This window comes from Balaenoptera acutorostrata, chromosome 1, assembly GCF_949987535.1.
Source record: "Balaenoptera acutorostrata chromosome 1, mBalAcu1.1, whole genome shotgun sequence".
In the NCBI taxonomy this organism is placed as follows: Eukaryota; Metazoa; Chordata; class Mammalia; order Artiodactyla; family Balaenopteridae; genus Balaenoptera; species Balaenoptera acutorostrata.
The window spans coordinates 35,118,306-35,146,270 of NC_080064.1; the positions used below are offsets into that span (position 1 = coordinate 35,118,306).

The 27,965-nt window shown below is 38.0% G+C and overlaps 1 protein-coding gene and 1 pseudogene across 5 annotated transcripts in view; both read left to right on the forward strand.

The window, feature by feature from the left end:
• Positions 1-27,965, forward strand: part of CCDC30 (coiled-coil domain containing 30) — a 160,552-nt gene that overhangs the window by 68,277 nt on the left and 64,310 nt on the right. Inside the window, exons 1-3 of one of the 5 annotated variants that reach the window (XM_007164657.2) lie at positions 3,989-4,114; positions 5,909-6,046; positions 11,237-11,406. The exons of the other annotated variants lie outside the window; for them this stretch is intronic. Coding sequence (XP_007164719.1) covers positions 3,998-4,114; positions 5,909-6,046; positions 11,237-11,406 — 425 coding nt within the window. The 5' untranslated portion in view covers positions 3,989-3,997. Of the gene's footprint in view, positions 1-3,988; positions 4,115-5,908; positions 6,047-11,236; positions 11,407-27,965 lie in introns of those variants that run through there. 5 annotated transcript variants of the gene reach the window in all.
• Positions 5,289-5,627, forward strand: LOC103017557 (transmembrane protein 256-like; annotated as a pseudogene).

A 27,965-nucleotide genomic window follows, 5' to 3' on the forward strand; every position in this document is an offset into this window, starting at 1 on the left:
GTGCCCATCATTATCCCTATTTTTCAGAGGAGGAAACTGAGACTAAGAAAAGTTAGGTAACTGGCTCAGGGTCCCACTGTTGGTAAATAGTAGGACAGATCTGGTAGGACTCTTTTCCGACATATCATTACACAATTCCCAAGTTAGAGAGTATAGATTTGTCAAGTTCATACTGCTCCCTGACTGGCCAATCCAAATATGCAGTTAGTTCACTTGACAGGTTTGCTCTGCCAGTGGAGAAGATTCTGCAGCTTCATGGCAATATTAAGGAAATTCTCTCGATTCTCACTCTGTATTCACTAGGCTGCATTTTGACCTCAAATTAAGTTCCTAATAGGTTTTTGTACACAAAAGGAAATACACTTTGGCAAGTCTGAATAAAGTAGATATTAAAAGTAATGGCTAGGGACTTCCCTGGTGGTCCAGTGGGTAAGGCTCCATGCTCCCAGTGCAGGAGGCCTGGGTTCAATCCCTGGTCAGGGAACTAGAGCCCACATGTATGCTGTAACTAAGAGTCTGCATGCTGCAACTAAGAAGTCTGCATGTCGTAACTAAGAGTCTGCATGCTGCAACTAAGGATCCTGTGTGCCGCAACTAAGACCTGGCACAGCCAAAATAAGTAAATATAAATAAATAAATAAATATATAAAAATAAAAATAAATAAAAGTAAGGGCTAGACAGTTTCATTGGTGAATTCTACCAAACATTCAAAGAAGAATTAATATCAATCTTTCTCAAACTCTTCCAAAAAATAGAAAAGGAGGGAGCACCTTCAAATTCATTTATGAAGCCAGCATTACCCTGTTACCAAAACCAAACAAGGCACCACAAGAAAAGAAAATTGCAGACCAATTTCCCTGATGAACATAGATGCAAAAATCCTCAACAAAATATTAGCAAACCGAATTCAACAATACATTAAAAGGATCATACACCATGACCAAGTAGGATTCATTCCAAGGCTGCAAGGATGGTTCAACAGCTGTAAATCAATCAGTGTGATACAACACATTAACAAAATGAGGGATAAAAATTATATGATGCATCAATAGATGCAGAAAAAGCTTTTGAAAATATTCAACATCCATTTATGATAAAAACTCTCAACAAAGTGGGTATAGAGGGAATGTACCTCAACATAATAAATGCCATATATGACAAGACCACAGCTTACATCATACTCAACAGTGAAAAGCTGAAAGCTTCTTCTCTAAGATCAGGAATAAGGCAAGGATGCCCAGTCTTGCCACTTTTATTCAATGTAGTATTGGAAGTCCTAGCCAGAGCAATCAGAGAAGAAAAAGAAATAAAAGGCATCCAAATTGGAAAGGAAGAAGTAAAACTGTCACTATTTGCAGATGGCATGATATTATACATAGAAGACCCTAAAGACTACGACAAAAAACTGTTAGAACTAGTAAATAAATCCAATAAAATTGCATACAAAATCAATATACAAAAATCTATTGCATAATAACAAACAAATAACAAATATCAGAAAGAGAAATTAAGAAAACAATCACATTTACAATTGCATCAAAAAGAATAAAATACCTAGGAATAAATTTAACCAAAGAGGTGTAAGACCTATACACTGAAAACTATAAGACATTGATGAAAGAAATGAAGAAGACACAAATAAATGGTAAGATATTCCATGCTCATGGATTGGAAGAATTAATATTGTGAAAATGTCCATACTATCCAAAGCAATGTGCGGATTCAGTACAATCCCTATCACAATTCCCAATGGCATTTTTCACAGAAATAGAACAAATAGTCCTCAAATTTGTCTGGAACCACAAAAGACCCTGAATAGCCAAAGCAATCTTGAGAAAGAACAACAAAGCTGGAGGCATTATGCTCCTTGATTTCAAACTATCTTAAAAGCTGTAATAATCAAAACACTATTGTATTGGCATAAAAACAGACACATAGATCAGTGGAACAAAATAGAGAGCCCAGAAGTAAATCCACACATATATGGTCAATTAATTTATGACAAAGGAGCCAAGAGTATACAATGGGGAGAGGACAGTCTCGTCAATAAATGGTGCTGGAAAAACTGGACAGCTATATGCAAGAGAATGAAACTGGAGCACTCTCTTACATCATCCACAAAAATTAACTCAAGATGGATTAAAGACTTGAATGTAGGTCCTAAAGCCATAAAACTCCTAGAAGAAAACAGGTGGTAGGCTCCTTGACATCAGTCTTGGTGATGATTTTTTGGATCTGACACCAAAAATAAACAAGTGGGACTATGTCAAACTAAGAAGCTTCTGTACAGCAAAGGAAACTATCAATAAAATGAAAAGACAATCTACCAAATGGGAGAAAATCTTTGCAAATCATATATCTGACAAGGGGTTAATATCCAAAATATATGAAGAACTCATACAATTCAATAGAAAAAAAAATTGATTAAAAAATGGGCCAAGAGTCTGAATAGACATTTTTCCAAAGAAGACATACAGATGGCCAACAGGCACATGAAAAGATGCTCAACATCACCATTCATCGGGGAAATGCAAATCAAAACCACAATGAGATATCACCTCACACCTGTTAGAATGGCTGTTATCAAAAAGACATGAAATAACAAGTGTTGGTGAAGATGTAGAGAAAAGGAAACCCTTGTGCACTATTGGTGGAGATGTAAATTGGTGCAGCCACTATGGAGATTGGTGCAGCACATTATGGAGATTTCTCAAAAAATTAAAAATAGAACTACCATATGATCCAGCAATTCCACTTCTGGGTATTTATCCAAAGAAAACAAAATCACTAATTTGAAAAGATATATGCACCCCCATGTTCATTCCAGCGTTATTTACAATAATAAATACATGGAAACACCCCAAGTGTCCATCAAGGGATGAATGGAAAAAGAAAATGTGGTATATATACACAATGAAATATTATTCAGCCTTTAAAAAATACTGAAATCTTGCCATTTGCAACAACATGGATGGACTTTGAGGCAATTATGCTAAGTGAAATAAGTCAGACAGAAAGAGATAAATACCATATGATCTCACATGTGGAATCTTAAAAAAAAAATTACAAAAAATCATGGATGTAGAGAACAGATTGGTTGTTGCCTGAAGCAAGGGGTTGGGAGTGGGTGAAATGGATGAAGGAAATCGAAAAGTACAAATTTCCAGTTATAAAATGAATGTCATGGGGATATGATGTACAGCATGGTGACTATAATTAATAAGAGTGTATTACATATTTGAAAGTAGAGGAAAAATCACAACTGTGTGATGATGGATGTTAACTGAACTATTGTGGTGATCATTTTGCAAAATATACAAATATTGAATCATTATGTAGTACACCTGAGACTAATAAAATGTGCTATGTCAATTATACCTCAGTTTTTTAAAATAAAATGAAAATAAGAGCAAGAGCTTATAAATTAGCCTTGGTTTGAATCCCAGTCCTGACCGTGTGACCTTGCACAAATTACCTAATCTATCTGAGCCTCACCTATGTTCTCTGTAAAAAGAATATAATAATAGTTCTAATGTCATAAGGGTACTGGGAAACAAAATTAGATAATACATGTAAAGCATTTACTATAATGTCTGACATATGGTAAGCACTAAATAAATAAAATAGTAGTTGCTCTCATTATTTTTGAAATTACTATTATTATTATCATCAATTTGGTAAGATAACAAAAATTCCTTGTATTTGGTAGGTGCTTAAAACTTACAAACTACTTTCAAAATCACATTTGACTCCTACTCTGATGGCTATAATGTACGTAGGACAAGTATTAGTTCCATTTTACAGTTGAGAAAACAGGCTTAGAGAGGAAAACCTATCTTATGAGCTATGGTACCATGAACTATTTTTTCCCAGGTTTGTCTCTCCCCTAGATGACTTTATAATTGTTTAGGCAGAAAAGTATTATCAGAACTTATAGTATACATGATTATTGTATATAGAATTAATTATGTAAAATACTTTTTGCAGATATTGAAAATGAGCCAAGAAAAAATTGAAATATTTGAAAGTGAGTTGTCAGAAGAGAGAGAAAGGAAAAAGCAATTGACATCTGATCTTAATACTGTGCAGAAGGCTTTGAAAGTTGAAAGAGAGGTATTTTTCCATTCAGGATGTTATTTTCCTCTTTTTGCATTTGTAATTTAGGGATTTCATGTTATCATTCATTTTTATTTTAAAATAAATTGTAGCTATAGAATATTATTTATATCAGTAACAATGGGGTGACTGTTGTTTCTCCAGGCTGAGTTCCAACACTACCCAGAAAGAGTCCTTTAAGTAGAAGGGATTTGATTATTATGGTGGCCATAGTGGCCCAGACTTGTCTCTCCTTTTAACTGCTGGTCCTACCATCTTGGAAAAGTCTATCAGGAGACATACCAGCCTATATTTGGAAGAGAGACCTGGAAGTAAGTTCACGGAAGTCTAGATCACTAATTTAGAGGATGGTGACAATCAGTTTGCAGAGTGGGTGAGAGCTGGCACAATACTCTATATCCCATGCTGATGACTTATAGGAATTTTCCATGAAATGAGGTAGGACATTGATACTACTTGCCCTCTTGCTATGGTTTTGGGTGGCCACTCCCTACCTTCTTTCCTTTTTGCCCAGTGCCTTCCTCATCAACACTTTCCTCCCTCTCTGATCTCAAGCCTTTAGGAATATACCAAGTAACTCCTCTCCTAAATAAATTTTATGTCACCTGTTCCTTCATAGGGCACCATGGCCTGACTCTCAGGCCCCGTCATCCACCAATCGAACACTGCATATTCCATGTCATCAATGCAGAAATTTGATTAAAATCTACATCTAACTAAAATGTTTTCTCTCATGAATATGGAAAAAAAATCAGAGGATTAGAGGAAAGACTAGTTGATTAAGTCACTGAATATGCATTATTAAGTAAGACAACGTAATTTGTAGTGAAGAACACAGTGTTTGAAGTCAGTCAGACAGTTTGGATCTCAACTTTTCCACTTCCTGGCTATATGAATTTAGGCAGATCACTTTAGTACTCTGAGCCTCAGTTTCAATAACCCTACCTTATGGGGTTGTCACAAGATTAAAGGTAAACCACATAGGACCTGTCCTATAAAAAGTAACTTTAAGAAGATACATTTTAAAACAGGTAATATAACTAATGCAGGAGTTGCTGAAGATTTACCTCTATACAAGCCTTGCATAAAGTAGGGTTAACTAGAAACCCAGTCTTTGAACCTATAAATGATAGAAATTAAGAATGCTTATGGCATGTGACCATCCATAACCATGGCCAGTCCAGGGGCTGCTTTCCGCTGCCTGGGTGCCTTGTCCAGAGCCAGGGCCTTAGGCTTGGCCTCCTACAGGGCACAGAGCCCAGTTCCTGGTTTTCTATGGGAAGGAGCTCTTTGACAAGACCAACAAACAACACTTCTTACCCAGCCTGACCCTGTTAGGGTTGCCCCTGTGCAGAAAGCCCCTCTGGGCCGGTTGCTGCTAGCTTCTAGAACTATCTTATGCTGCACCAGCTTTTACTATCAGGCTCTGAGTGGAGACCCCAGTGCCCAGACTTTGGCCACTGCAGGAGGGAGCCTGCTACTCTTGGGCTGGCTTGCCTTGGCTCTTTGAGCTTCCTTGTGTTTAATTTCTGGGTACTTTTTTTCAGAATTGGAGCAGGGAGGGCATTAAAAGAGAAAGGCAAATTTAGAAAAAGAATGCTTAGTTTAATTAATTGATTTAAGGAATCTTTGCTTTACTAAAGAAAGGAGTCTGTCTGCCAGAGGACAGGTTGAAATATTTAAAGCAAAAAATTTGTCAGAATCATTTCAAAGATTCCTTTTTAGCAATAGTATACCTTTTCTATGGAAAGTCTTATTTTATTCTACTAAATATTGTCATTTCTTAATCAGGAATTGCAAAAATCAAAGTCAGAACTTATATGCCTTTATAATGAAATTCAAAGTCTTCCAGGGGCAGCAGAAGACAGAGACGATTTTTTAATAGTGTATGACCTGCTACAAAGAGAGAATTCTGAATTAGAAACAAAGGTGAGACTAAATTATTGTGTATTTAAATGTTTGATGTATGACATATCTTTTATGAGGATAAGATAAAAAGAAACTAATTTCAGTAAAAGATAACTTGGAAATTGGAGTTTCTTTTATTATTATAGAATAAATTGCCTTATAGTGTGGATTATAAATCAAGCTGTATTTCAGAATAAATATTCAGACTTCAGCCAGTACTTCACTCTTAGGATTAATCTATAAATTTTTTACTTTAAATAAGCTTCCCAATGGCTCAGTTTTTAAAGCACATATTATAATGTAAAAGGTGAACTCAAAAATAGAACTATCATATAATCCAGCAATTCTACTTCTGGGTATATATGCAAAAGAATTGAAAGCAGAGACTTGAACAGATATTTGTACACACATATTCATAGCAGCATTATTCACAATAGCTAAAATGTGGAAGCAACCCGAGTGTCCATCAATGAATGAATGATGAAGCAAAATGTGGTATATACATACAATGGAATATTATTAGCCTTAAAAAAAAAAGGTATTTCTGCAATATGCTACAGCATGGATGAACCTTGAGTACATTATGCTAAGTGAAATAAGCCAGTCACAAAAAGACAAATACTATTTGATTCCACTTATATGAGGTACTTAGAGTAGTCAAAATCATAGAGACAGAAAGTAGAATGCTGGTTGCCAGGAGCTATGTGGAGGGAAAAATTGGGGAGTTATTTAATAGGTATAGAGTTTGTTTTACAAAATGAAAAAAGTTATGGGAGTGGATGGTGGTGATGGATGCACAACAATGTGGATGTATTTAATACCACTGAATTGCACACTTAAAAATGGTTAAGATGGTAGATGTTATGTTTTTTATATTTTACCACTATAAAAAATGCAAAAACAGAGGTTTACTAAAATGTCTTCAACTTTAAAGACTTAGAATCAAAGCATCTTTCCCAATTATACTGAAAACTAGGCTTATACTTAGAATTCAGAAAATGTTTAAATGTCCCAACCCCAATTCATTCCCCAAGTATAAAATGGCACTGCCAGATGAGGGTTAGTCCAACACTAAATGGAGAGACTGCCAGTAGTGTAATTTCTAGAGTTCTACCTATTAGGTTATCATCAACTCCTGGTTGAAAAATTCCCTTCCTCAGTCACTCTCTTGATGTTGATTAAAATGGTAGGAAGGACTAAAGGCTTGAACACAACAGTTAAAATACATTGAGTTATATTTTAACACCACATGTGAAGTGGAGGACTAAATCAAGGCCAAATTTATCCTATATGAAGTTGTTACCCTGAAGTCAGGGAGTAAGTTGCTGAGGGATTGGGACATAGATCAAATAGTATGTGACCTAAGGAGGGAAAGGTCCAGCAAATAGGGTTTGCTGCCTGGGAGGATAGATATGTAGGGCACATCCTACATCTAAGCTTTGTTTTGGGGACCTTGTCAGCAAGATGAGTTTTCATCACAATGTACAACTGAAGGATCTTGTCTTTCAAAATATCATCAGAAAACTTAACATAGAGAATGAAATGAAGTGAGAAGAATACAGTATAAAACCAGAGATCCAGATCACTGTCCTGGTAATCTGGTTTTCTCTCCCTCTCTTTTAAAAGACTTTTTATTTTGAAATAATTTCATCAGACTTACAGAAAAGTTGCAAAATAGTATAAAGACTTTCCATATACTTTTACCCCTCCCAGTGTTAACACCGTACCACATTTGCTTTATCAGCCTCTCTCTCTTGCATCACACACACACACACACACACACACACACACACACACTTTTCCTACCCTCAGAGAGTAGAGACATAATATTCCTTTACCCCCAAATGTTTCCATGTATGTTTGCTAAAAACAGTGACATCTTTTTATCACAGTACAAGTCTCAAAATCAGGAAATTAATATTAATATAGTACTATTATCTAATCTACAGCTTGTATTCAAATTTCACTAATTGTCCCACTCTATAGCAAAAGGACTTTTTTTTTTTTCCTAGTGCAAGGTCCAATCTAGGACTGTACATTGCATTTCATTGTCACATCTCGAAAGCTCCTTGAATCTGCAACAGTTCCTCATTCTTTGTTGTTCGTGACTTTGCTATTTTTGAAGAGTACAAATCATTTGTTTTGAAGAATGTCCCTCAATTTGGATTTTTCTCATGTTTCCTCACAATATAATTTAGGTTACATAATTTTGGCAGGAATACTACAGAAGTGATGTTATATCCTTCTCAGTGCATTGTATCAGAAGACAAAAGGATATCCTTTTGTTCTGTTTACTTTGGGTATGGTACTCACTGCCAGATTTCTCCACTGTAAAGTTATTCCTGTTCCCTTTGCAATTAATAAATATTTTGTGGGGAGGTACTTTGAGACTATATGTATTCTGTTTCCATCAAAATTTTACTCATTAAAAGTTTCAATTTTGAAGCTTTGATTCTTTAGTTGTATTCCAGTTTCTCTTTAGAACATAGAGTGCTTTAGACTTAAAGGTAGTCTTGCTAAGAGTGGCTTTAAAAACTTGTATTTTATGTATTTACTAAAGCCCCTGTCTTATAGGCTGTGGTTTTATTTGGGCTGGAAAGGGGTGTGTTCATGTAGGCCAGCTTCCTCAGTTTACAGATATGAACACCAGACTTGGGATATTAAACAACTACCAAGTTGCCTGGTGATTCTCAGCCTAAGCTCTGTCCTCCCTACTCTAGGGCCTCAAGCATAAAGTGGAACAGTCAACTGAATACTTTATGATACTTGAATATGGCTGATGATGAGACTGAGCTATGTAACCAGGATAAAATTTTGGTAGGGAGGAGCCTGTGGAACAGAGTTGGTCCTGTTGCACAGCGTCTGTGCCATGAAAGGTCCTATGGATTTACCTTTCTTCATGATAAAGAGCAAAGCTGCCCACCTGCGATATCCACCAACCTTGTCCTGTGAGAATCCAGAATACCTAGAAAGCACTTAGTGTCAAAGTCACCTTCCTCTTCAGAAACCTTCAGCAAGTCTCAGTTTGCTAGAACATCAAGTCTAAATTCTGTTTGGCTTTCTTTACTTCTTAAGAAACTAACATTTACTATTTTTAATGTTTAAATTTTTACAGTGACTATAAAAATCAGTGATGAAGTAGCATTTTGGAATCTGTTATCCTGCTTACAAAAATAATGCAAGCTCATTAAGGAAATTCTTGTCTTTCAGGTCCCTTCATAATCTGATCCCTCCCCCTCAATCTTATTTCCTCGGCTCCTCATCTTGTAGCCTCTACTCCAGTAAGACCATCCTCCTCACTTCTGTACAAATACTCCATACTCAGTTCCACACTATGCCTTTGACCATACTGATCATGCTTAAAATATGCTATAGTCTCTTTTTTTAAAAAAAAAAAACGTTTCTTTAATTAATTTATTTATATTTATTTATTTATTTATGGCTGTGTTGGGTCTTCGTTTCTGTGCGAGGGCTTTCTCCAGTTGCGGCGAGCGGGGGCCACTCTTCATCGCGGTGCGCGGGCCTCTCTCTGTCGCGGCCTCTCTTGTTGCGGAGCACAGGCTCCAGATGCACAGGCTCAGTAGTTGTGGCTCACGGGCTTAGTTGCTCCGTGGCATGTGGGATCTTCCCAGACCAGGGCTCGAACCCGTGTCCCCTTCATTGGCAGGCAGATTCTTAACCACTGCGCCACCAGGGAAGCCCTATAGCCTCTTCTTCACCTGTCCGTATCTTCCCACCGCCTAAGGTCCAGTGTAAAACCAGCCTTCTCCCTGGAGAGGTTATAGTCCGTATAAGATTATATGGGGGCTTCCCTGGTGGCGCAGTGGTTGAGAGTCTGCCTGCCAATGCAGGGGACACGGGTTCGAGCCCTGGTCTGGGAGGATCCCACATGCCGCGGAGCAACTAGGCCCGTGAGCCACAACTGCTGAGCCTGCGCGTCTGGAGCCTGTGCTCCGCAGCGGGAGAGGCCGCGACAGTGAGAGGCCCATACACCGCGATGAAGAGCGGCCCCCACTCGCCGCAACTGGAGAAGGCCCTCGCACAGAAACGAAGACCCAACACAGCCAAAAATAAAAATAAATAAATAAATTAAAAAAAAAAAAAAAAGATTATATGGAGTTACGGGATTATAACCCGTATCACACACTGTAATTTTTCTTCAGAAAATTGAAAAGGCCTAGGAGACCCAAAGGATTCCTTTAAGGAACCTAAATTGATCTTTAGAATTAAATCCATTGTGTTCTTAGAATCAAACATAGTAACTATTAAAAACTTTGCATTTTCAGAGAGGCTCAGAATGGGAGTCAGGCAGGTTTTTGTCTATCTTTGTGCAATACTTGGAGAGGGATTCATCTTCCATTCTTGGAACTGTCCCCCATCCACCCTTTCTACTGCCTTCTGGAAGCATTCTTTCATTTTATATGAAGATATAAAGAGCAATCTTTGAGGAAAGGAATCTGTTTGTCAAAGAACAAAACAAAACAAAAACCTGAACAAATGTTTTGCCGAACCACACAGCAGAGCAGTGATTCTCAAAGCATCCACTTGCATCAGAATTACCTGGGAGACTTATTTGAAATACAAATTCCCATTTCCCAGCCCAGACCACTGATCTGAATCTCAGGAGTGGGGTGGCGATGTGAGACTGCATTCTTTTAACTCCTCAGGTGATGCTCTTATTCACTAAAGTTTGAGAATCACTACGACAGTCTGGGAGCCCTTATATGTTCAAGTATTTCCAAACAAATAGGAGCAGACTGGAAGAAATATGTTCTCTGTAATGCATAACTAGTATTCTTTCTAATGTTTTCTTGCAATAGTATATTATTGCTTTTATGAATCAATGAAGTACACTCAAAACTTGAGAACAAAAATATGTGATAATAATGTAAAAGCTCTAATAGAGTATTACATCTTTTTGCTTGTTAAAAGATAGAACAAAACTCTAAACAGCACTCTGGGAAGCCAATCCCAAAGACCAAAAATACCCCCTTTATTTAAAACCATGGACTTACGCACTCCTGTGCCTATGGTAAAAATGGATTAGATTATGTAACAACTGCAAATTGTTAAATTGGAATAAGACTTCAATTTGGATGCCAATTTATATTATTTAAGCCAATAATTATTTAAGCATTTAAGGGAATCAATACACAGGCATGCATAAGAGTATGCAAAATAGAATATTTGTCTTTTCACTTAACTTTACAGGTCTTGAAGCTTTCACAAGAATTTGAGCAATTAAATCATTTTACTGTAGGGAGAAAAACTGCAGCTGCTAATTTAATTACAACGGAAAATATCTGTAAAGATCTTGTGTCTAAAGTACCAATTTTGGAAGTAGAGACTCAAAGCCCAAAGGAAGAGAGAGAGGAGCTCTGGTAAACTGAGAAAATCCCATATCACTTTAATTATTTGGGGGGTACATTTTATATGGCTTGATTATTATAAAAATTTGACATTCATTTCCAAATGATGTGCATGGAAAAATTAGTTCTAAGAATTCCCCAGAAAGTTTGTTTTTTGGTATGTTATTACATTTTTAAATGTTTTTTCCTGCTTTTAAAAATAAATACATGCTTTTTTAGAAAATCTGGAAAGCATGGAAAAGTATAAGGAGATTATAAAAACCCATAATTCCCCCCAGGGAGAGATGTTAATGTCCTAATTTTTCTTTCTTGTCTTTTTTCTGTATACATACATATATATGTATTTTTTAAATAATTAAGACTATACTTTGCAGAGAGGTTTGTTTTTTGCTATTTTTATTTAACATTATGTCCGATAATTGTTTTGAGAATTTTCCTTCCTTCCTTCCTTTCTTTTTCTTTCTTTCTTCCTTTTTTGCTGCTGTTGTTGTTAATCTTGCCCTCTGACTCTTGTATTTCTACTTTTCCACCAAAAGTATCTTACACAGAAACTTTTGAGACTTAGACAAATGCATTACTGTGTTTTGGCACAAATACTAATAGATGCAATTAAATTTTGTCTGGGCAAAAACCTAGAAATAGATCATCCAATGGAAACAATAGATGTCAGTTTTTACTTATATACCATATTAAAGGATACCTTCTCAGTGAAATGAGAAAATATTGCCTAGGTATAGCCAAATTTTTATCTTTGTAAATGTTCTAAAATAGAAGAGATTGTTTTGCCAGTTTTGGGCCCCTGAATTTTATGCCCTCTTAAAAACTGGTTTTAAGTTTAGAGTGAGCTCTAAGTCCAAGATTCGCAGTCATGAAACCTAGTTGCAGAAGTGGGAAGAGATACTGGAGAGATGGTGGAGAACAGGTGTAATAGTGGTCACAGGAGCAAAGAGCCAAGAAGCCAGGTCACAACATATAGGTTTGTTGTATGGGGGAAAATGTCTAGTTTTGAGCACAAGAATAGTGTTATAGGGCTTTTGAGGGAGATAGTCCTAGTAACTCTGCATGAGATGAATCAGAGAGGAAAGACAGACCAGTTAATCTGGATATTCACCACAGATGAAAAGATAGTAGTCTAGATTAAGTAAGTGGCACTGGAGATGAAATGGCCAATCTGAACGCTTTTCAGAGAAAAATTTGACATTAATAATCAAAGCTGACAAAAATCCACTCAGCTGATTTGGGATAATTGGCAGAGATACTTGCCCCAGGGAGCAAGGCTGTGGCCTTAATTCATTTGGAGGTGGAGAACCTTGCCATGAAAAAGGTACTGGACTTCAAGTAAAGAAGTCCTTGCTGCCACCTGTTTCCATGACTTGGTCCAAACTGCTTCCCATCACTGGGACTGTGAGAAGTGAAGTCTACATATCTGCCATATGTTTTCCTCTCTCCTCTTCTCATTATGTTTCCCTGCTTGCTTATCTTCTGTGCCCTACTTCCCAGCCCCCCTTATCACAGATCCATTACACAATCACATTCAGCAATAAACTGCATATCTACCATGTGCCACGTACTGTAGGTAGATACTGAAGCTACAAAATAAGACACAGGTCCTATCCTTAGGGTCCATATTGCCTGATGGGGGAAGATAAACAGTTAAACAAGGGAGTATTGGATACTATGGGAGCACAAAGGAGGGGTTCTGGTCTAGGCTAATGAACTAAAAAATATTCTTAAAGGAAGTGACAAATTGAGTCCTAAAGTATGAGAATTTAAGGGCCAAGGAAAAAGATGGGAGAATAGTTTTCAGGGGAGATAGACATGTGCAAGAAAAAGCCGATTTGTTTGAGGAATTAAAAGTGACCTCAATGCTGCTATAGCCTAGAGTGTGAAGAGAGGAAATGAGGAAGGAGATGATGAGAATGAGGAGGTAGTCAGGGACCTGACCATGAAGGAACATGTATGTCTGCACTAGGGAGTTTGGACAATAGGAAACTCCTGCAGGGTTTAGTAACATGGGAGAGACACAAACAGATTTGTGCTTTAGGAAAATCACTCTGCCTGCTGTGTGGAAAGTAGATGGTTGGTACCAGAACGAAGGTAGCAAGACCAGTTAGGAGGCAGTTATTGTAATGGTGTTTGTGAGGATGGAGACAAGTGGATGGAATTGAGAGGAGACAGAGTCAACAGGACTCAGGGATTAATGAGTATAGGAAGTGAGGAAGAAGGTACTATAGGCAGAGGTTTGAGTATGAGAACAGGTTAAGGAAGACTTAATTTTCTGTTTTGATGGTGTCAAACCAGAGAGAGGAGTTCAGCTTTTGAGACAGTGACTTCGGAGTGTCTTTGGAACAGCCATGTGTGGATGTTCAACAAACAGTTGGATTTATGGGTTTGGAGGCCTGGGCTGGAGATAAATTTGATAATCATCAATAAGTAGATGGTAAGATGGATAAAATGTTCCCATATGTTGGTTGATAAAAACACTCAAAGGTAGAAACCTAAGGTAAACCTCTCTATGTGGACAAAAGGAGTGCTCCCAACAGGAAAATGGGACAAAACAGCCAGAGAAGTAGGAGAAAAGTCAGGAGAGTGTGCGTAACAGAAGCCAGGCTAAAGAGTATTTCAAGAAGAAAGGAGTAGTCAAGAGTGTCAGGTACTGCCAATGAGTCAAACAAAATAATGGATAAAAAGTGACTGCTGAATTTAGCAACAGGAAGGTGGTTGGAGACTTTAATAAGAGTAGTTCCAATGAAGGGCAGAAAACAGATCGCTTCCTAGATCCCATCCCATGGGATGGTGAATGGGAGTGAATTGAGGAGGGCGTGAGAGATGAGTACGTGAAAATGGTGAATGTAGATAACGCTTTCCAAAAAGTTTGATTGTGAAGAGGAGAAGAGATTATGGAGCCAAGCTAAGAGGAAATTTTTGTATGTTTAATTACTCGTGGGAAAGAGTCCCCAAATGGGCAGGTTTATGACTCAGAAAATCAGAAAACAGCTAGCCTTAGTCAGGAGGTAGGCCACTTTGTCCATTGTATCGGGAGGAAGAAAGGGAGGATGGACAGAGATCCAAACGGGTTTTTAACTTGAGAGGAAACCGAAGGACTTGTTCAATGGTTTTTGTGTCCTTTGTGAAGCAGGAAGCAAAGTCATCTGCTGAAAGTCAGAGAGGAATAGAAATATCAGAGTTTGCAAGAGAGTGAAAAAGTTTGAAATAATCACTGTGGAGAAAGGAGAAGAAAGCTGACTGGGGAGAGCAGGAATGGAAAGGAAAGCTGACTGTGGAGGGTCCAGTCAAGGCCAGAGACCCTGAATTTATGTTTAGCAACGTTTAATATAGACATGAGAAGACAGTTGAATTTATCCAGGGTTGACGTTCTGCCACATAAATGGAGTGGAAGGACAATGGGGCAAGAGAATTGAATATTTTATTTGGACAGTGATTAAAATAATGAACTCTATAGACTCTGCATTGGATAAAGAAGCAAGTAAAGGGAGCTGGACAAGGAATTTAAGGTACTTATGATTGCACTGAGAGCAAATTATGTAAAAAGGAAAAGCTGGAATCCAGATGTCTAATTTTAGTATTTCAGAAGTGAAGCAGTTATTGATGATACAACCCTTTGTGTGGTTATGCAAGTAGTTGGCAAAGTGGGAGAGATGACAAGGTAATTGGAGATAAGGAGACTGAGGAAGTGAGATGTCAAGGCATTGGTGGGTGATCTATATGGACCTTGGAATCTTCCAGGATAATGACAGGACTTGGGGTGAAGAAGATGCCAGAATGCCATGAGCCAGAATCTTCAACTGAAGAGAAGTAGGAAGTGCCACAGCACACCTAGCATGGTCCCGTGCACATAGAAGCTGCTCAATAAGCCAAATTGCTTGATTCTTGTAATACATCTCCTCTATTAGATTTTAAGCTCCTTAAGGTAATGGACTGTGTCTTGTTTTTCTGCTGTTTATAGTGCTTTTCTTATAGAGAAATGGAATCTTAGAACAAGAGGGACCTGCAGGAGATCGTCTGAACTAGTGGTTTTCAAACTTCTACCTTTTAAACTTTGAGCTCTCTGGGGAGGGGGGCTCAGAAACTACCTTGGGAGATGAGGGGAGCCTGATGAGTGGGACTGTGAGCCTTCGGCTCCCATTGCAGCCAAAGATCCACTCTTAGCTGTTTCATATGTGGAGCTCTATGCAAGATTTTACTTCGAGAAAGGGTCCACAGCTGAGATAAGTTTGAGAACCACTTTATTTAGCTAAGTCTTCTCTTTCCACAGAAGAGGTCTCAGACCAAGAGAACAAAAATGACTCTTTCACTCACAGTCATGCACTTAGCAAGTTATTGGCAGGACTGGGTGAGGTCCCAAGTCTCCTGAGTCAGGAGAAGTTACTACTTTATCTGCTTTGGAAAGGGTATAGTCACAAATATCCCAACGGCCAGAAGGTGCTGGAACACTTGGTTTCTAAGTCAGTTGTTGTGAAAAAGAGCTTTATGCAGTTAAAAACTTGCTCGGGACTTTAGTCTCAGTATATGCATAACATGGGGGTGGGATGGGAGGGAGAATGAAGCCCCAGTCTGTCTTGTTCTGGACTGTCTCCAGTGTATAGAATAATACCTGACACATAGTAGATACTCAAAAATTTTTCAGTGAATGGAATTCCCACTATTCCCACTATGTACTTGAGGCTGAAGCCAGAGTTGGACTTCCAGTGGCAACCCCAAACTTACAGAGCATAGCTGAACTCAGCCTGGGTTTGCTGTATTAGGAAGCTTGGGCCAGAACAGCTGGCAGCTTCCCCTTGACGTTAATGCCTTAATGAGCTTTATTTTTTCTAATATGCTCTCATTTACCATCTCACTGCATCCTTACTCTCTTTATCAAGAATTGTTTGATGAATGTTCAAGTTGATTTCCATTTCCAGTTCAATTTGACAGTGAGTTTATATCCATTTCACAAACGTATTTTTCCTCTTCCTCTAAACTATTCCTTCCCCAGCCCAATCCATTTAGTGAATAGCCCCTCCATTCACACAGTTGATTAAGCCAAAACTAGGAGTCATCATTGGTTCCTCCCCACTTCTAACCCATCAACAACTCCTGTCAGTTCTACCATGAAAATATAAAATATTTAATCTGTCTATTTCTATCTATATCTCCACTGCCACTACCCTACTCCATGACACTGGTGTCACTCACTGGGACTATCACAATATCTTCCTAACTGGCTTCCCTGCTTCTATACCTCTTTCTCAGTCCATTCTCTATGGAACAGCCAAAGTGGTCTTTGAAGAATGCAAATTGAATAATATTACTCCCCCTCTTAAAAACCTCTCAATGGGAGACCTTCAAGATGGCAGAAGAGTAAGACGTGGAGATCACCTTCCTCCCCACAAATATATCAGAAATACATCTACATGTGGAACAACTCCTACAGAACACCTACTGAATGCTGGCAGAAGACCTCAGACTTCCCAAAAGGCAAGAAACTCCCCACGTACCTGGGTAGGGCAAAAGAAAAAAGAAAAAACAGAGACAAAAGAATAGGGACAGGACCTGCACCAGTGGGAGGGAGCTGTGAAGGAGGAAAAGTTTCCACACACTAGGAAACCCCTTCACTGGCGGAGATGGGGGGGTGGCAGGGGGGAAGCTTCAGAGCCACGGAGGAGAGCACAGCAACAGGGGTGCAGAGGGCAAAGTGGAGAGATTCCCGCACAGAGGATCAGTGCCAACCAGCACTCACCAGCCCGAGAGGCTTGTCTGCTCACCCGCCGGGGCGGGCGGGGGCTGGGAGCTGAGGCTCAGGCTTCAGAGGTCAGACCCCAGGGAGAGGACTGGGGTTGGCTGTGTAGACACAGCCTAAAGGGGGCTAGTGCACCACAGCTATCCGGGAGGGAGTCCGGGAAAAAGTCTGGACCTGCCCAAGAGGCAAGAGACCATTGTTTCAGGGTGCGCGAGGAGAGGGGATTCAGAACACCACCTAAACGAGTTCCAGAGACGGACACGAGCCGCGGCTATCAGCGCCGACAACAGAGATAGGCATGAAACACTAAGGCTGCTATTGCATTCACCAAGAAGCCTGTGTGCAAGCACAGGTCACTATCCACACCGCCCCTCCCGGGAGCCTGTGCAGCCTGCCACTGCCAGGGTCCCGTGATCCAGGGACAACTTCCCTGGGAGAACACACGGCACGCCTCAGGCTGGTGCAACATCACGCCGGCCTCTGCCGCCACAGGCTCGCCCCGCATCCATACCCTCCCTCCCCACAGGCTGAGTGAGCCAGAGCCCCCGAATCAGCTGCTCCTTTAACCCCGTCCTGTCTGAGCGAAGAACAGACGCCCTCAGGTGACCTACACACAGAGGCGGGGCCAAATCCAAAGCTGAACCCCCGGAGCTGTGCGAACAAAGAATAGAAAGGGAAATCTCTCCCAGCAGCCTCAGGAGCAGCGGATTAAATCTCCAGTCAACTTGATGTACCCCGCATCTGTGGAATACCTGAATAGACAACGAATCATCCCAAAATTGAGGTGGTGGACTTTGGCAGCAACGATATATATATACTTTTCCTTTTTCTCTTTCTGTGAGTGTGTATGTGTATGCTTCTTTGTGTGACTTTGTCTATACAGCTTTGCTTTTACCATTTGTCCTAGGGTTCTGTCTGTCTGGTTTTTCTTTTTTTCTTTTTTTTTTTAGTACTTAGCACTTGATATCATTGGTGGATTTGCTTTTTAGTTTGGGTGCTCTCTTCTCTCTTTCTTTTTTTTTTTTCTTTTTTGTGTTACTTTAATTTTTAATAATTTTTTTTATTTTTTATTTTAATAACTTTATTTTATTTTATTTTTTCTTTCTTTCTTTCTTTCTTTTTCCCTTTTCTTCTGAGCTGTGTGGCTGACAGGGTCCTGGGGCTCCGACCGAGTGTCAGGCCTGTGCCTCTGAGGTGGGAGAGCCGAGTACAGGACATTTGTCCACCAGAGACCTCCCAGCTCCATGTAATACCAAACAGTGAAAGCTCTCCCAGAGATCTCCATGTCAACGCTAACACCCACCTCCACTCAACCACCAGCAAGCTACAGTGCTGGACACCCTATGCCAAACAACTAGCAAGACAGGAACACAATCCCATCCATTAGCAGAGAGGCTGCCTAAAATCATAATAAGGTCACAGACACCCCAAAACACACCACCAGACGGGGACCTGCCCACCAGAAACACAAGATCAAGCCTCATCCACCAGAACATAGGCACTAGTCCCCTCCACCAGGAAGCCTACACAACACACTGAACCAACCATAGCCACTGGGGGCAGACACCAAAAACAACAGGAACTACAAACCTGCAGCCTGCAAAAAGGAGACCCCAAACACAGTAAGCTAAGCAAAATGAGGAGACAGAGAAACACACAGCAGATGAAGGAGCAAGGTAAAAACCCACCAGACTAAACAAATGAAGAGGAAATAGGCATTCTACCTGAAAAATAATTCAGAGTAATGATAGTAAAGATGATCCAAAATCTTGTAAATAGAATGGAGAAAATACAAGAAACATTAAACAAGGACCTAGAAGAACTAAAGAGCAAACAAACAATGATGAACAACACAATAAATGGAATTAAAAATTCTCTAGAAGGAATCAATAGCAGAATAACTGAGGTGAAGAACGGATAACTGACCTGGAAGATAAAATAGTGGAAATAACTACTGCAGAGCAGAATAAAGAAAAAAGAATGAAAAGAATTGAGGACAGTCTCAGAGACCTCTTGGACAGCATTAAATGCACCAACATTCGAATTATAGGGGTCCCAGAAGAGGAAGAGGAAAAGAAAAGGATTGAGAAAATATTTGAAGAGATTATAGTTGAAAACTTCCCTAATATGGGAAAGGAAATAGTTAATCGAGTCCAGGAAGCACAGAGAGTCCCATACAGGATAAATCCAAGGAGAAACACGCCAAGACACATTAATCAAACTACCAAAAATTAAATACAAAGAAAAAATTTTAAAAGCATCAAGGGAAAAGCAACGTATAGCATACAAGGGAATCCCCATAAGATTAACAGCTGATCTTTCAACAGAAACTCTGCAAGCCAGCAGGGAGTGGCAGGACATATTTAAAGTGATGAAAGGGAAAAACCTACAACCAAGATTATTCTACCCAGCAAGGATCTCATTCAGATTTGATGGAGAAATTAAAATCTTTACAGACAAGCAAAAGCTAAGAGAATTAAGCACTACCAAACCAGCTCTACAACAAATGCTAAAGGAACTTCTCAAGGCAGGAAACACAAGAGAAGGAAAAGACCTACAATAACAAACCCAATACAATTAAGAAAATGGTAAAAGGAACATACATATCGATAATTACCTCAAATGTAAATGGATTAAATGCTCCAACCAAAAGACATAGACTGCCTGAATGGATACCAAAAAAGACCCATATATATGCTGTCTACAAGAGACCCACTTCAGACCTAGGGACACATACAGACTGAAAGTGAGAGGTTGGAAAAAGATATTCCATGCAAATGCAAATCAAAAGAAAGCTGGAGTAGCAATTTTCATATCAGACAAAATAGACTTTAAAATAAAGACTATTACAAGAGACAAAGAAGGACACTACATAATGATCAAGGGCTCAATCCAAGAAGAAGATATAACAATTGTAAATATTTATGCACCCAACATAGGAGCACCTCATTACATAAGGCAAATGCTAACAGCCATAAAAGGGGAAATCGACAGTAACACAATCATAGTAGGGGACTTTAACACCTCACTTTCACCAGTGGACAGATCATCCAAAATGAAAATAAATAAGGAAACACAAGCTTTAAATGACACATTAAAAAAGATGGACTTAATTGATATTTATAGGACATTCCATCCAAAAACAACAGAATACACTTTCTTCTCAAGTTCTCATGGAACTTTCTCCAGGATAGGTCATATCTTGGGTCACAAATCAAGCCTTGGTAAATTTAAGAAAATTAAAATCATATCAAGTATCTTTTCCAACCACAAGGCTATGAGACTAGGTGTCAATTACAGGGAAAAAATCTGTAAAAAATACAAACACATGGAGGCTAAACAATACACTACTTAATAACCAAGAGATCGCTGAAGAAATCAAAGAGGAAATCAAGAAATACCTAGAAACAAATGACAATGAAAACACGATGACCCAAAACCTATGGGATGCAGCAAAAGCAGTTCTAAGAGGGAAGTTTATAGCAATACAGTCCTACCCGAAGAAACAAGAAACATCTCAAATAAACAACCTAACCTTACACCTAAAGCAATTAGAGAAAGAAGAACAAAAATCCCCAAAGTTAGCAGAAGGAAAGAAATCATAAAGATAGAGCAGAAACAACTGAAAAAGAAATGAAGCAAACGATAGCAAACATCAATAAAACTAAAAGCTGGTTCTTTGAGAAGATAAACAAAATTGATAAACCATTAGCCAGACTCATCAAGAATAAAAGGGAGAAGACTCAAATCAATAGAATTAGAAATGAAAAAGGAGAGTAACAACTAACACTGCAGAAATACAAAGGATCATGAGAGATTACTACAAGCAACCATATGCCAATAAAATGGACAACCTAGAAGAAATGGACAAATTCTTAAAGAAGCGCAACCTTCCGAGACTGAACCAGGAAGAAATAGAAAATATAAACAGACCAATCACAAGCACTGAAATTCAGACTGTGATTAAAATCTTCCAACAAACAAAAGCCCAGGATCAGACGGCTTCACAGGTGAATTCTATCAAACATTTACAGAAGAGCTAACACCTATCCTTCTCAAACACTTCCAAAATATAGCAGAGGGAGGAACACTCCCAAACTCATTCTACGAGGCCACCATCACCCTGATACCAAAACCAGACAAAGATTTCACAAAGAAAGAAAACTACAGGCCAATATCACTGATGAACAGAGATGCAAAAATCCTCAACAAAATACTAGCAAACAGAATCCAACAGCACATTAAATCATACACCACGATCAAGTGGGGTTTATCCCAGGAATGCAAGGATTCTTCAATATACACAAATCAATCAATGTGATACACCATATTAACAAATTGAAGCATAAAAACCATATGATCATCTCAATAGATGCAGAAAAAGCTTTCAACAAAATTCAACAGCAATTTATCATAAAACCCCTCCAGAAAGTAGGCATAGAAGGAACTTTCCTTAATATAATAATGGCCATGTATGACAAACCCACAGCGAACATCATTCTCAATGGTGAAAAACTGAAACCATTCCCACTAAGATCAGGAACAAGACAAGTTTGCCCACTCTCACCACTATTATTCAGTAGGTTTGGAAGTTTTAGCCACAGCAATTAGAGAAGAAAAAGAAATAAAAGGAATCCAAATTGGAAAAGAAGAAGTAAAGCTGTCACTGTTTGCAGATGACATGATACTATATATAGAGAATCCTAAAGACGCTACCAGAAAACTACTAGAGCTATTCTATGAATTTGGTAAAGTAGCAGGGTACAAAATTAATGCATAGAAATCTGTTGCATTCCTATACACTAATGATGAAAAATATGAAAGAGAAATTAAGGAAACACTCCCATTCACCATTGCAACAAAAAGAATAAAATACCTAGGAATAAACCTACCTAAGGAGACAAAAGACCTGTATGCAGAAAACTATAAGACACTGATGAAAGAAATTAAAGATGATACAAACTGATAGAGAGATATACCATGTTCTTGGATTGGAAGAATCAACATTGTGAAAATGACTGTACTAACCAAAGCAATCTACAGATTCAATGCAATCCCTATGAAACTACCAATGGCAATTTTCACAGAACTAGAACAAAAAATTTCACAATTTGTATGGAAACACGAAAGACCCTGAATAGCCAAAGCAATCTTGAGAAAGAAAAACAGAGCTGGAGGAATCAGGCTCCCTGACTTCAGGCTATACTCCAAAGCTACAGTAATCAAGACAGTATGGTACTGGCACAAAAACAGAAATAAAAACAGAAATATAGATCAATGGAACAGGATATAAACATATGGTTACCTTATTTTTGATAAAGGAGGCAAGAATATACAATGGAGAAAAGGCAGCCTCTTCAATAAGTGGTGCTGGGAAATCTGGACAGCTACATATAAAAGAATGAATTTAGAACACTCTCTAACACCATACACAAAAATAAACTCAAAATGGATTAAAGACCTAAATGTAAGGTCAGACACAATCAAACTCTTAGAGGAAAACATAGGCAGAACACTCTATGACATAAATCACAGCAAGATCCTTTTTGACCCACCTCCTAGAGAAATGGAAATAAAAACAAAAATAAACAAATGGGACCTAGTGAAACTTAAAGCTTTTGCACAGCAAAGGAAACCATAAACAAGACGAAAAGACAACTCTCAGAATGGGAGAAAATAGTTGCAAATGAAGCAACTGACAAAGGATTAATCTCCAAAATTTACAAGCAGCTCATGCAGCTCAATATCAAAAAAACAAAAAACCCAATCCAAAAATGGGCAGAAGACCTAAATAGACAATAGATATACAGATTGCCAACAAACACATGAAAGAATGCTCAACATCACTAATCATTAGAGAAATGAAAATCAAAACTACAATGAGGTATCACCTCACACCAGTCAGAATGGCCATCATCAAAAAATTTACAAACAATAAATGCTGGAGAGGGTGTCAAGAAAAGGGAACCCTCTTGCACTGTTGGTGGAAATATAAATTGATACAGCCACTATGGAGAACAGTATGGAGGTTCCTTAAGAAACTAAAAATAGAACTACCATACGACCCAGCAATCCCACTACTGAGCATATACCCTGAGAAAACCATAATTCAAAAAGAGTCATGTACCCCAATGTTCATTGCAGCTCTATTTACAATAGCCAGGACATGGAAGCAACCTAAGTGTCCATCGACAGATGAATGGATAAAGAAGATGTGGCACATATATCCAATGGAATGTTACTCAGCCATAAAAAGGAATGAAATTGAGTTATTTGTAGTGAGGTGGATGGACCTAGAGTCTGTCATACAGAGTGAAGTAAGTCAGAAAGAGAAAAATAAATACCATATACTAATACATATATATGAAATCTAAAGAAAAAAAAATGTTTATGAAGAACAGGAATAAAGACTCAGACATTGAGGCTGAACTTGAGGACACGGGGAGGGGGAAGGGTAAGCTGGGACAAAGTGAGAGAGTGGCATGGACTTATATATACCACCAAATGTAAAATAGATAACTAGTAAGAAGCAGCCGCATAACGCAGGGAGATCAGCTCAGTACTTTGTGACCACCTAGAGGGGTGGGTTAGGGAGGGTGGGAGGGAGACGCAAGAGGGAGGAGATATGGGGATATATGTACATGTATAGCTGATTCACTTTTTTATAAAGCAGAAACTAACACACCATTGTAAAGCAATTATACTCCAATAACGATGTTAAAAAAAAAAAAAATCTCTGAATGGCTTCCTATTGCACTTAAAATCCAAACTTTACCATGACTTCTAATGCCCTCTGCAACTTGGCCTCTGCCTGCCTCTCCAATTTCATCATTGTACCATTGATGTACAATGTCTTGTTTATCATACAGTCTTTCAGATCCTCTAACCCTTCAAGCACTTTCCTTCTTTAGGAACTTTGTACTGAAATGTTCCCCCTGTCCAGAGTGCTCCTCCGCCAGCTTTCCATGTGGCTAACTCCTTTCTACCTTTTCAGGGAGACAATCAGTAACTGCCACGTTAGGGAAAATCCTACATCCTGCTCTAGCATGTCACCTTGTTTAGAGGTGACTTATCATGATCTGTAATTATCTTGTTACTTGTTTATTATTTGTCCTCATATTCCTCCTCTGTGTGTTCTATGAGAGCATGGACCTGGCTTTCTTGGTCACCATTGAGTCCTTAGTGCATAGAACAGTGCTTGGCATATAAGTGTTATTTGATAAATATTTGTTGAATTAATTAACATTTTTTCCCTTTCCTCTCTGAAAACAGAGTTCTATCACTAGCCACTCTTCTGCTCTACTAGGCTTTAGTTTTAATTGTACCTTGTCCTTGTAGGTTATCAAAATGCCTTCACATTTTACTTCTTAAGATCCCAGAAATCTCATGAGTAGGGCAAGGCCACTTTACAAATGAAGAGACTGAGACTCTGAGAGATTTTGCCTTGTCAAACGTTACATAAATAATAGGTGGAAGATCCAGGATGAGAACCCATGGCTTCTACTATTACAGTCTCTTTCTTGAATCTCTGTACAGGTTAAGACTGCTATGTATCTGGGTTACTAGAAAAGGAATGGAATAATGATGCTGTCTAGGCACCTCATACTAGCTGAAGACTGGTGACAATTCAAAATTATATAATGATATAAAAATAACAGAGGGGGTGAGTTTCAGTCAGAACTCGGTAAATAAAGATTAAGAGCTACGTTAGAGGGGAGAAGAAATTTGAGAGTCATGGTGGGTTCTCTAGTCGGTAAGGTGTAGGTATACTGACTGCATGGCGTGTTCTCAGCTCCATGTTATTTTTGGCTGGTAGTCTACTTTTGCCCATGCAACTTTTACATTATTATTATTATTATCATATAAAATTAATAATAAAGTAATACATAGTCATATGTATTACTTTTAAAAATCTGTTCAGTTTGCCTTTGGTTTCTAAGTCACATTTTCTCTTACACCTTTTGAAAGGATAAAGCCTTTTCTTTTTGGAGAGTGTTTATTTTAATGAATCTCATCCTAATATATTAAGATCACTTTAAATTAAATTACTACATTCTAAAGTATTGCTAATTCTCCTTAATTAACTAATTTATGTGAATGCAGTTCATTTATCCAGACCATTAGTAAAGATGTAAAATGGCATTAGCCCAGGATTATCCCCTGGAGAGCCCTGCTCATCATTCCCTCCAAGCCAAAGAAGACTCGCTGACTGCCCTGCTCTAAATATGGGTTTACAGGTACATCTCATTTACCCACCTAAGAGGAGGACCATTTAAACTTTAAACTATGGAAACATAATGAAGGCTACTTCTCTTCTCCTATGACTACATGGCCACTATGCAACTATAGGAGGAAATTATATTAGGTCTGGCTAAATTTACTCTTTATAAAGTAATTCAACCCTCTAATTGTGACAAATCAAGCACCTTCATAAATATTAAACTTACATGACCAGTTTATAGATTTTTCAGTTTTTAAAGTAAACTTTTTATTTTTGATATAATTGTAGATTCACATGCAGTTATAAAAAATAATAGAGATCCCATGTATCATTTACTGGTTTTCCCCAATGGTAACCTCTTGTAAAACTGTAGTACAGTATCATAACCTGGATATTGACATGGACACAGTCAAGACACAGAACATTTCCATCACCACAAGGATTCCTCATGTTGCCCTTTTATAGCCACCCCCACTTCCTTCCCACTTCACCCCCTCCTTAACCCCTGGCGCTGTTCTATTCTAACTAGTCTATTCTCCATTTCTAAAAGTTTTTCATTTCAATGATGTTATATAAATGTATCCATACAATAAGTAACATTTTAGGGTTGACTTTTTTCACTTAACATAATTCTCTGGAGATTCATCTAGGTTATTATGAGTATCAGTAGTTGTGCATTTAAGCCCATGATCTATTTTGAGTTAATTTTTGTATGCGGTATGAGACTTAGATAGGATTCTCTTTTTTTGCCTGTAGATATTCAATTGCTTTAGCATCATTTCTTGAAAAGGCTGTCTTTCTTCCATTGAATTGCTTTTGCACCTTTGACAAAAATGAGTTAGGCATTGTGAGTTTCTGCTTCTGGGTTCTCTAATTCTATTCCATTGATCTATGTGTCTATCCACTAATATCATACAATCTTGACTGCTGTAGCTGTATAATATAGTTTTGAAATTGGATAGACTGATTCCACTTTATTCTTTTTCAAAGTTGTTTAGCTATCTAGTTCCTTTGCCTTTTCATATAATGTTAGAATAATCTTGTCTGTAGCTACAAAAAATCTTGCTGGAATTTTGATACTAATTGTTTTAAATCTGTATATAAATTTAGGGAGAATTGACATCTTTTCCTATGTAGAATCCTCCAATCCATGGACACAGTATGTCCTACATTTATTTAGATATTCTTTTATTTCTTTCACCAGCATATTATAGTTTTCAGCAGACAAGACCTATACATGTTTTGTTGATATACACCTAAGTATTTCATTTTTCTGGGCAATTATAAATGGTATTGTATTTTAAATTTCAGTGTCTATGTGTTCATTGCTAATATACAGAAATACAATTATTTATCTTGCATCCTGTGACCTTTCTGAACTTGCTTATTTGTTCTAGGTTTTTTTTTTTTAAAGGTTTCTTGAGATTTTCTACATAGACAGTCATATCATCTGAAAATCATGTGATTTCAGATTCTTTCATCTTTTCCAATCTGTATGCCTTCTACTTCCTTTTTTGTCTAATTGCACTAGCTAGAACTTCCAGCAATATGTTGAATAAAACTAATGAATGTGAACATCTCTGTCTTGTTTCCAATCTTATCAGGAAGGCTTTCAGTTTTCACCATTAATACAATGTTAGCTGTTTGGTTTTTGTCAAATTGAAGAAATTTCTCTCTATTTCTGTTTTTCTAAGGTTTTATCATAAATGAGTGTCACATTTTATCAAACGGTTTTTCAGTATCAACTGATATAGCTGATTTTCTATCTAGTTGTTCTATTAATTTTTGAGAGGGTTGTTGAAGTCTCCAACTATAATTGTGGATTTGTCTGTTTCTCCTTTCAGTTATTCAGTTTTTACTCCAAATACTTTACAGCTCTGTTGTTTGGTGCATACACATTTAGGATTGCTATGTCTTCTTGGTGAATTGACCCTTTTATCATTATATAATGTCCCTCTCTTTTTCTTTCTTTTAATTTTCTTATTTCTGAAGTCTACTTTATCGGATATTAATATAGATTCTCTTGCTTTCTTTTTATTAATATTTGCATGATATGTCTTTTTCATCCTTTTGCCTTCAACCTGCTTATATTATTATATTTGAAATGAGTTTTTGTAAGCAGTATGTAGTTAGGTCTTGTTTTTTAATCCACCCTGCCAATCTCTATCTTTTGATTGGTGTGTTTGGCCAAATTACCATTAATGTAATTATCGGTATATTAGAACTTAAGTTTGCTATTTTAAAAATATTTATTTATTTGGCTGCATTGGGTCTTAGTTGCGGCATGCGGGATCGTTGTTGCAGCATGTGGGATCTTTCGTTGTGGCACGTGGGCTTCTCTCTACTTGTGGTGTGTGGACTCTAGAGCTTGTGGGCTCAATAGCCCCACAGCATATGGGATCTTAGTTCCCCAACCAGGGATCGCACCTGCATCCTCTGCATTGGAAAGTGGATTCTTAACCACTGGACCACCAAGGAAGTCCCAGTTTGCTATTTTTTCATTTTTGATTTTCTGTTTTTTCTCTCTGTTATTTGCATCTGTTTTCTGTTTTATGCCTTCCTGTGGGTTATATGAACACTTTCTAATAATTCCATTTTGATTCTTCTATA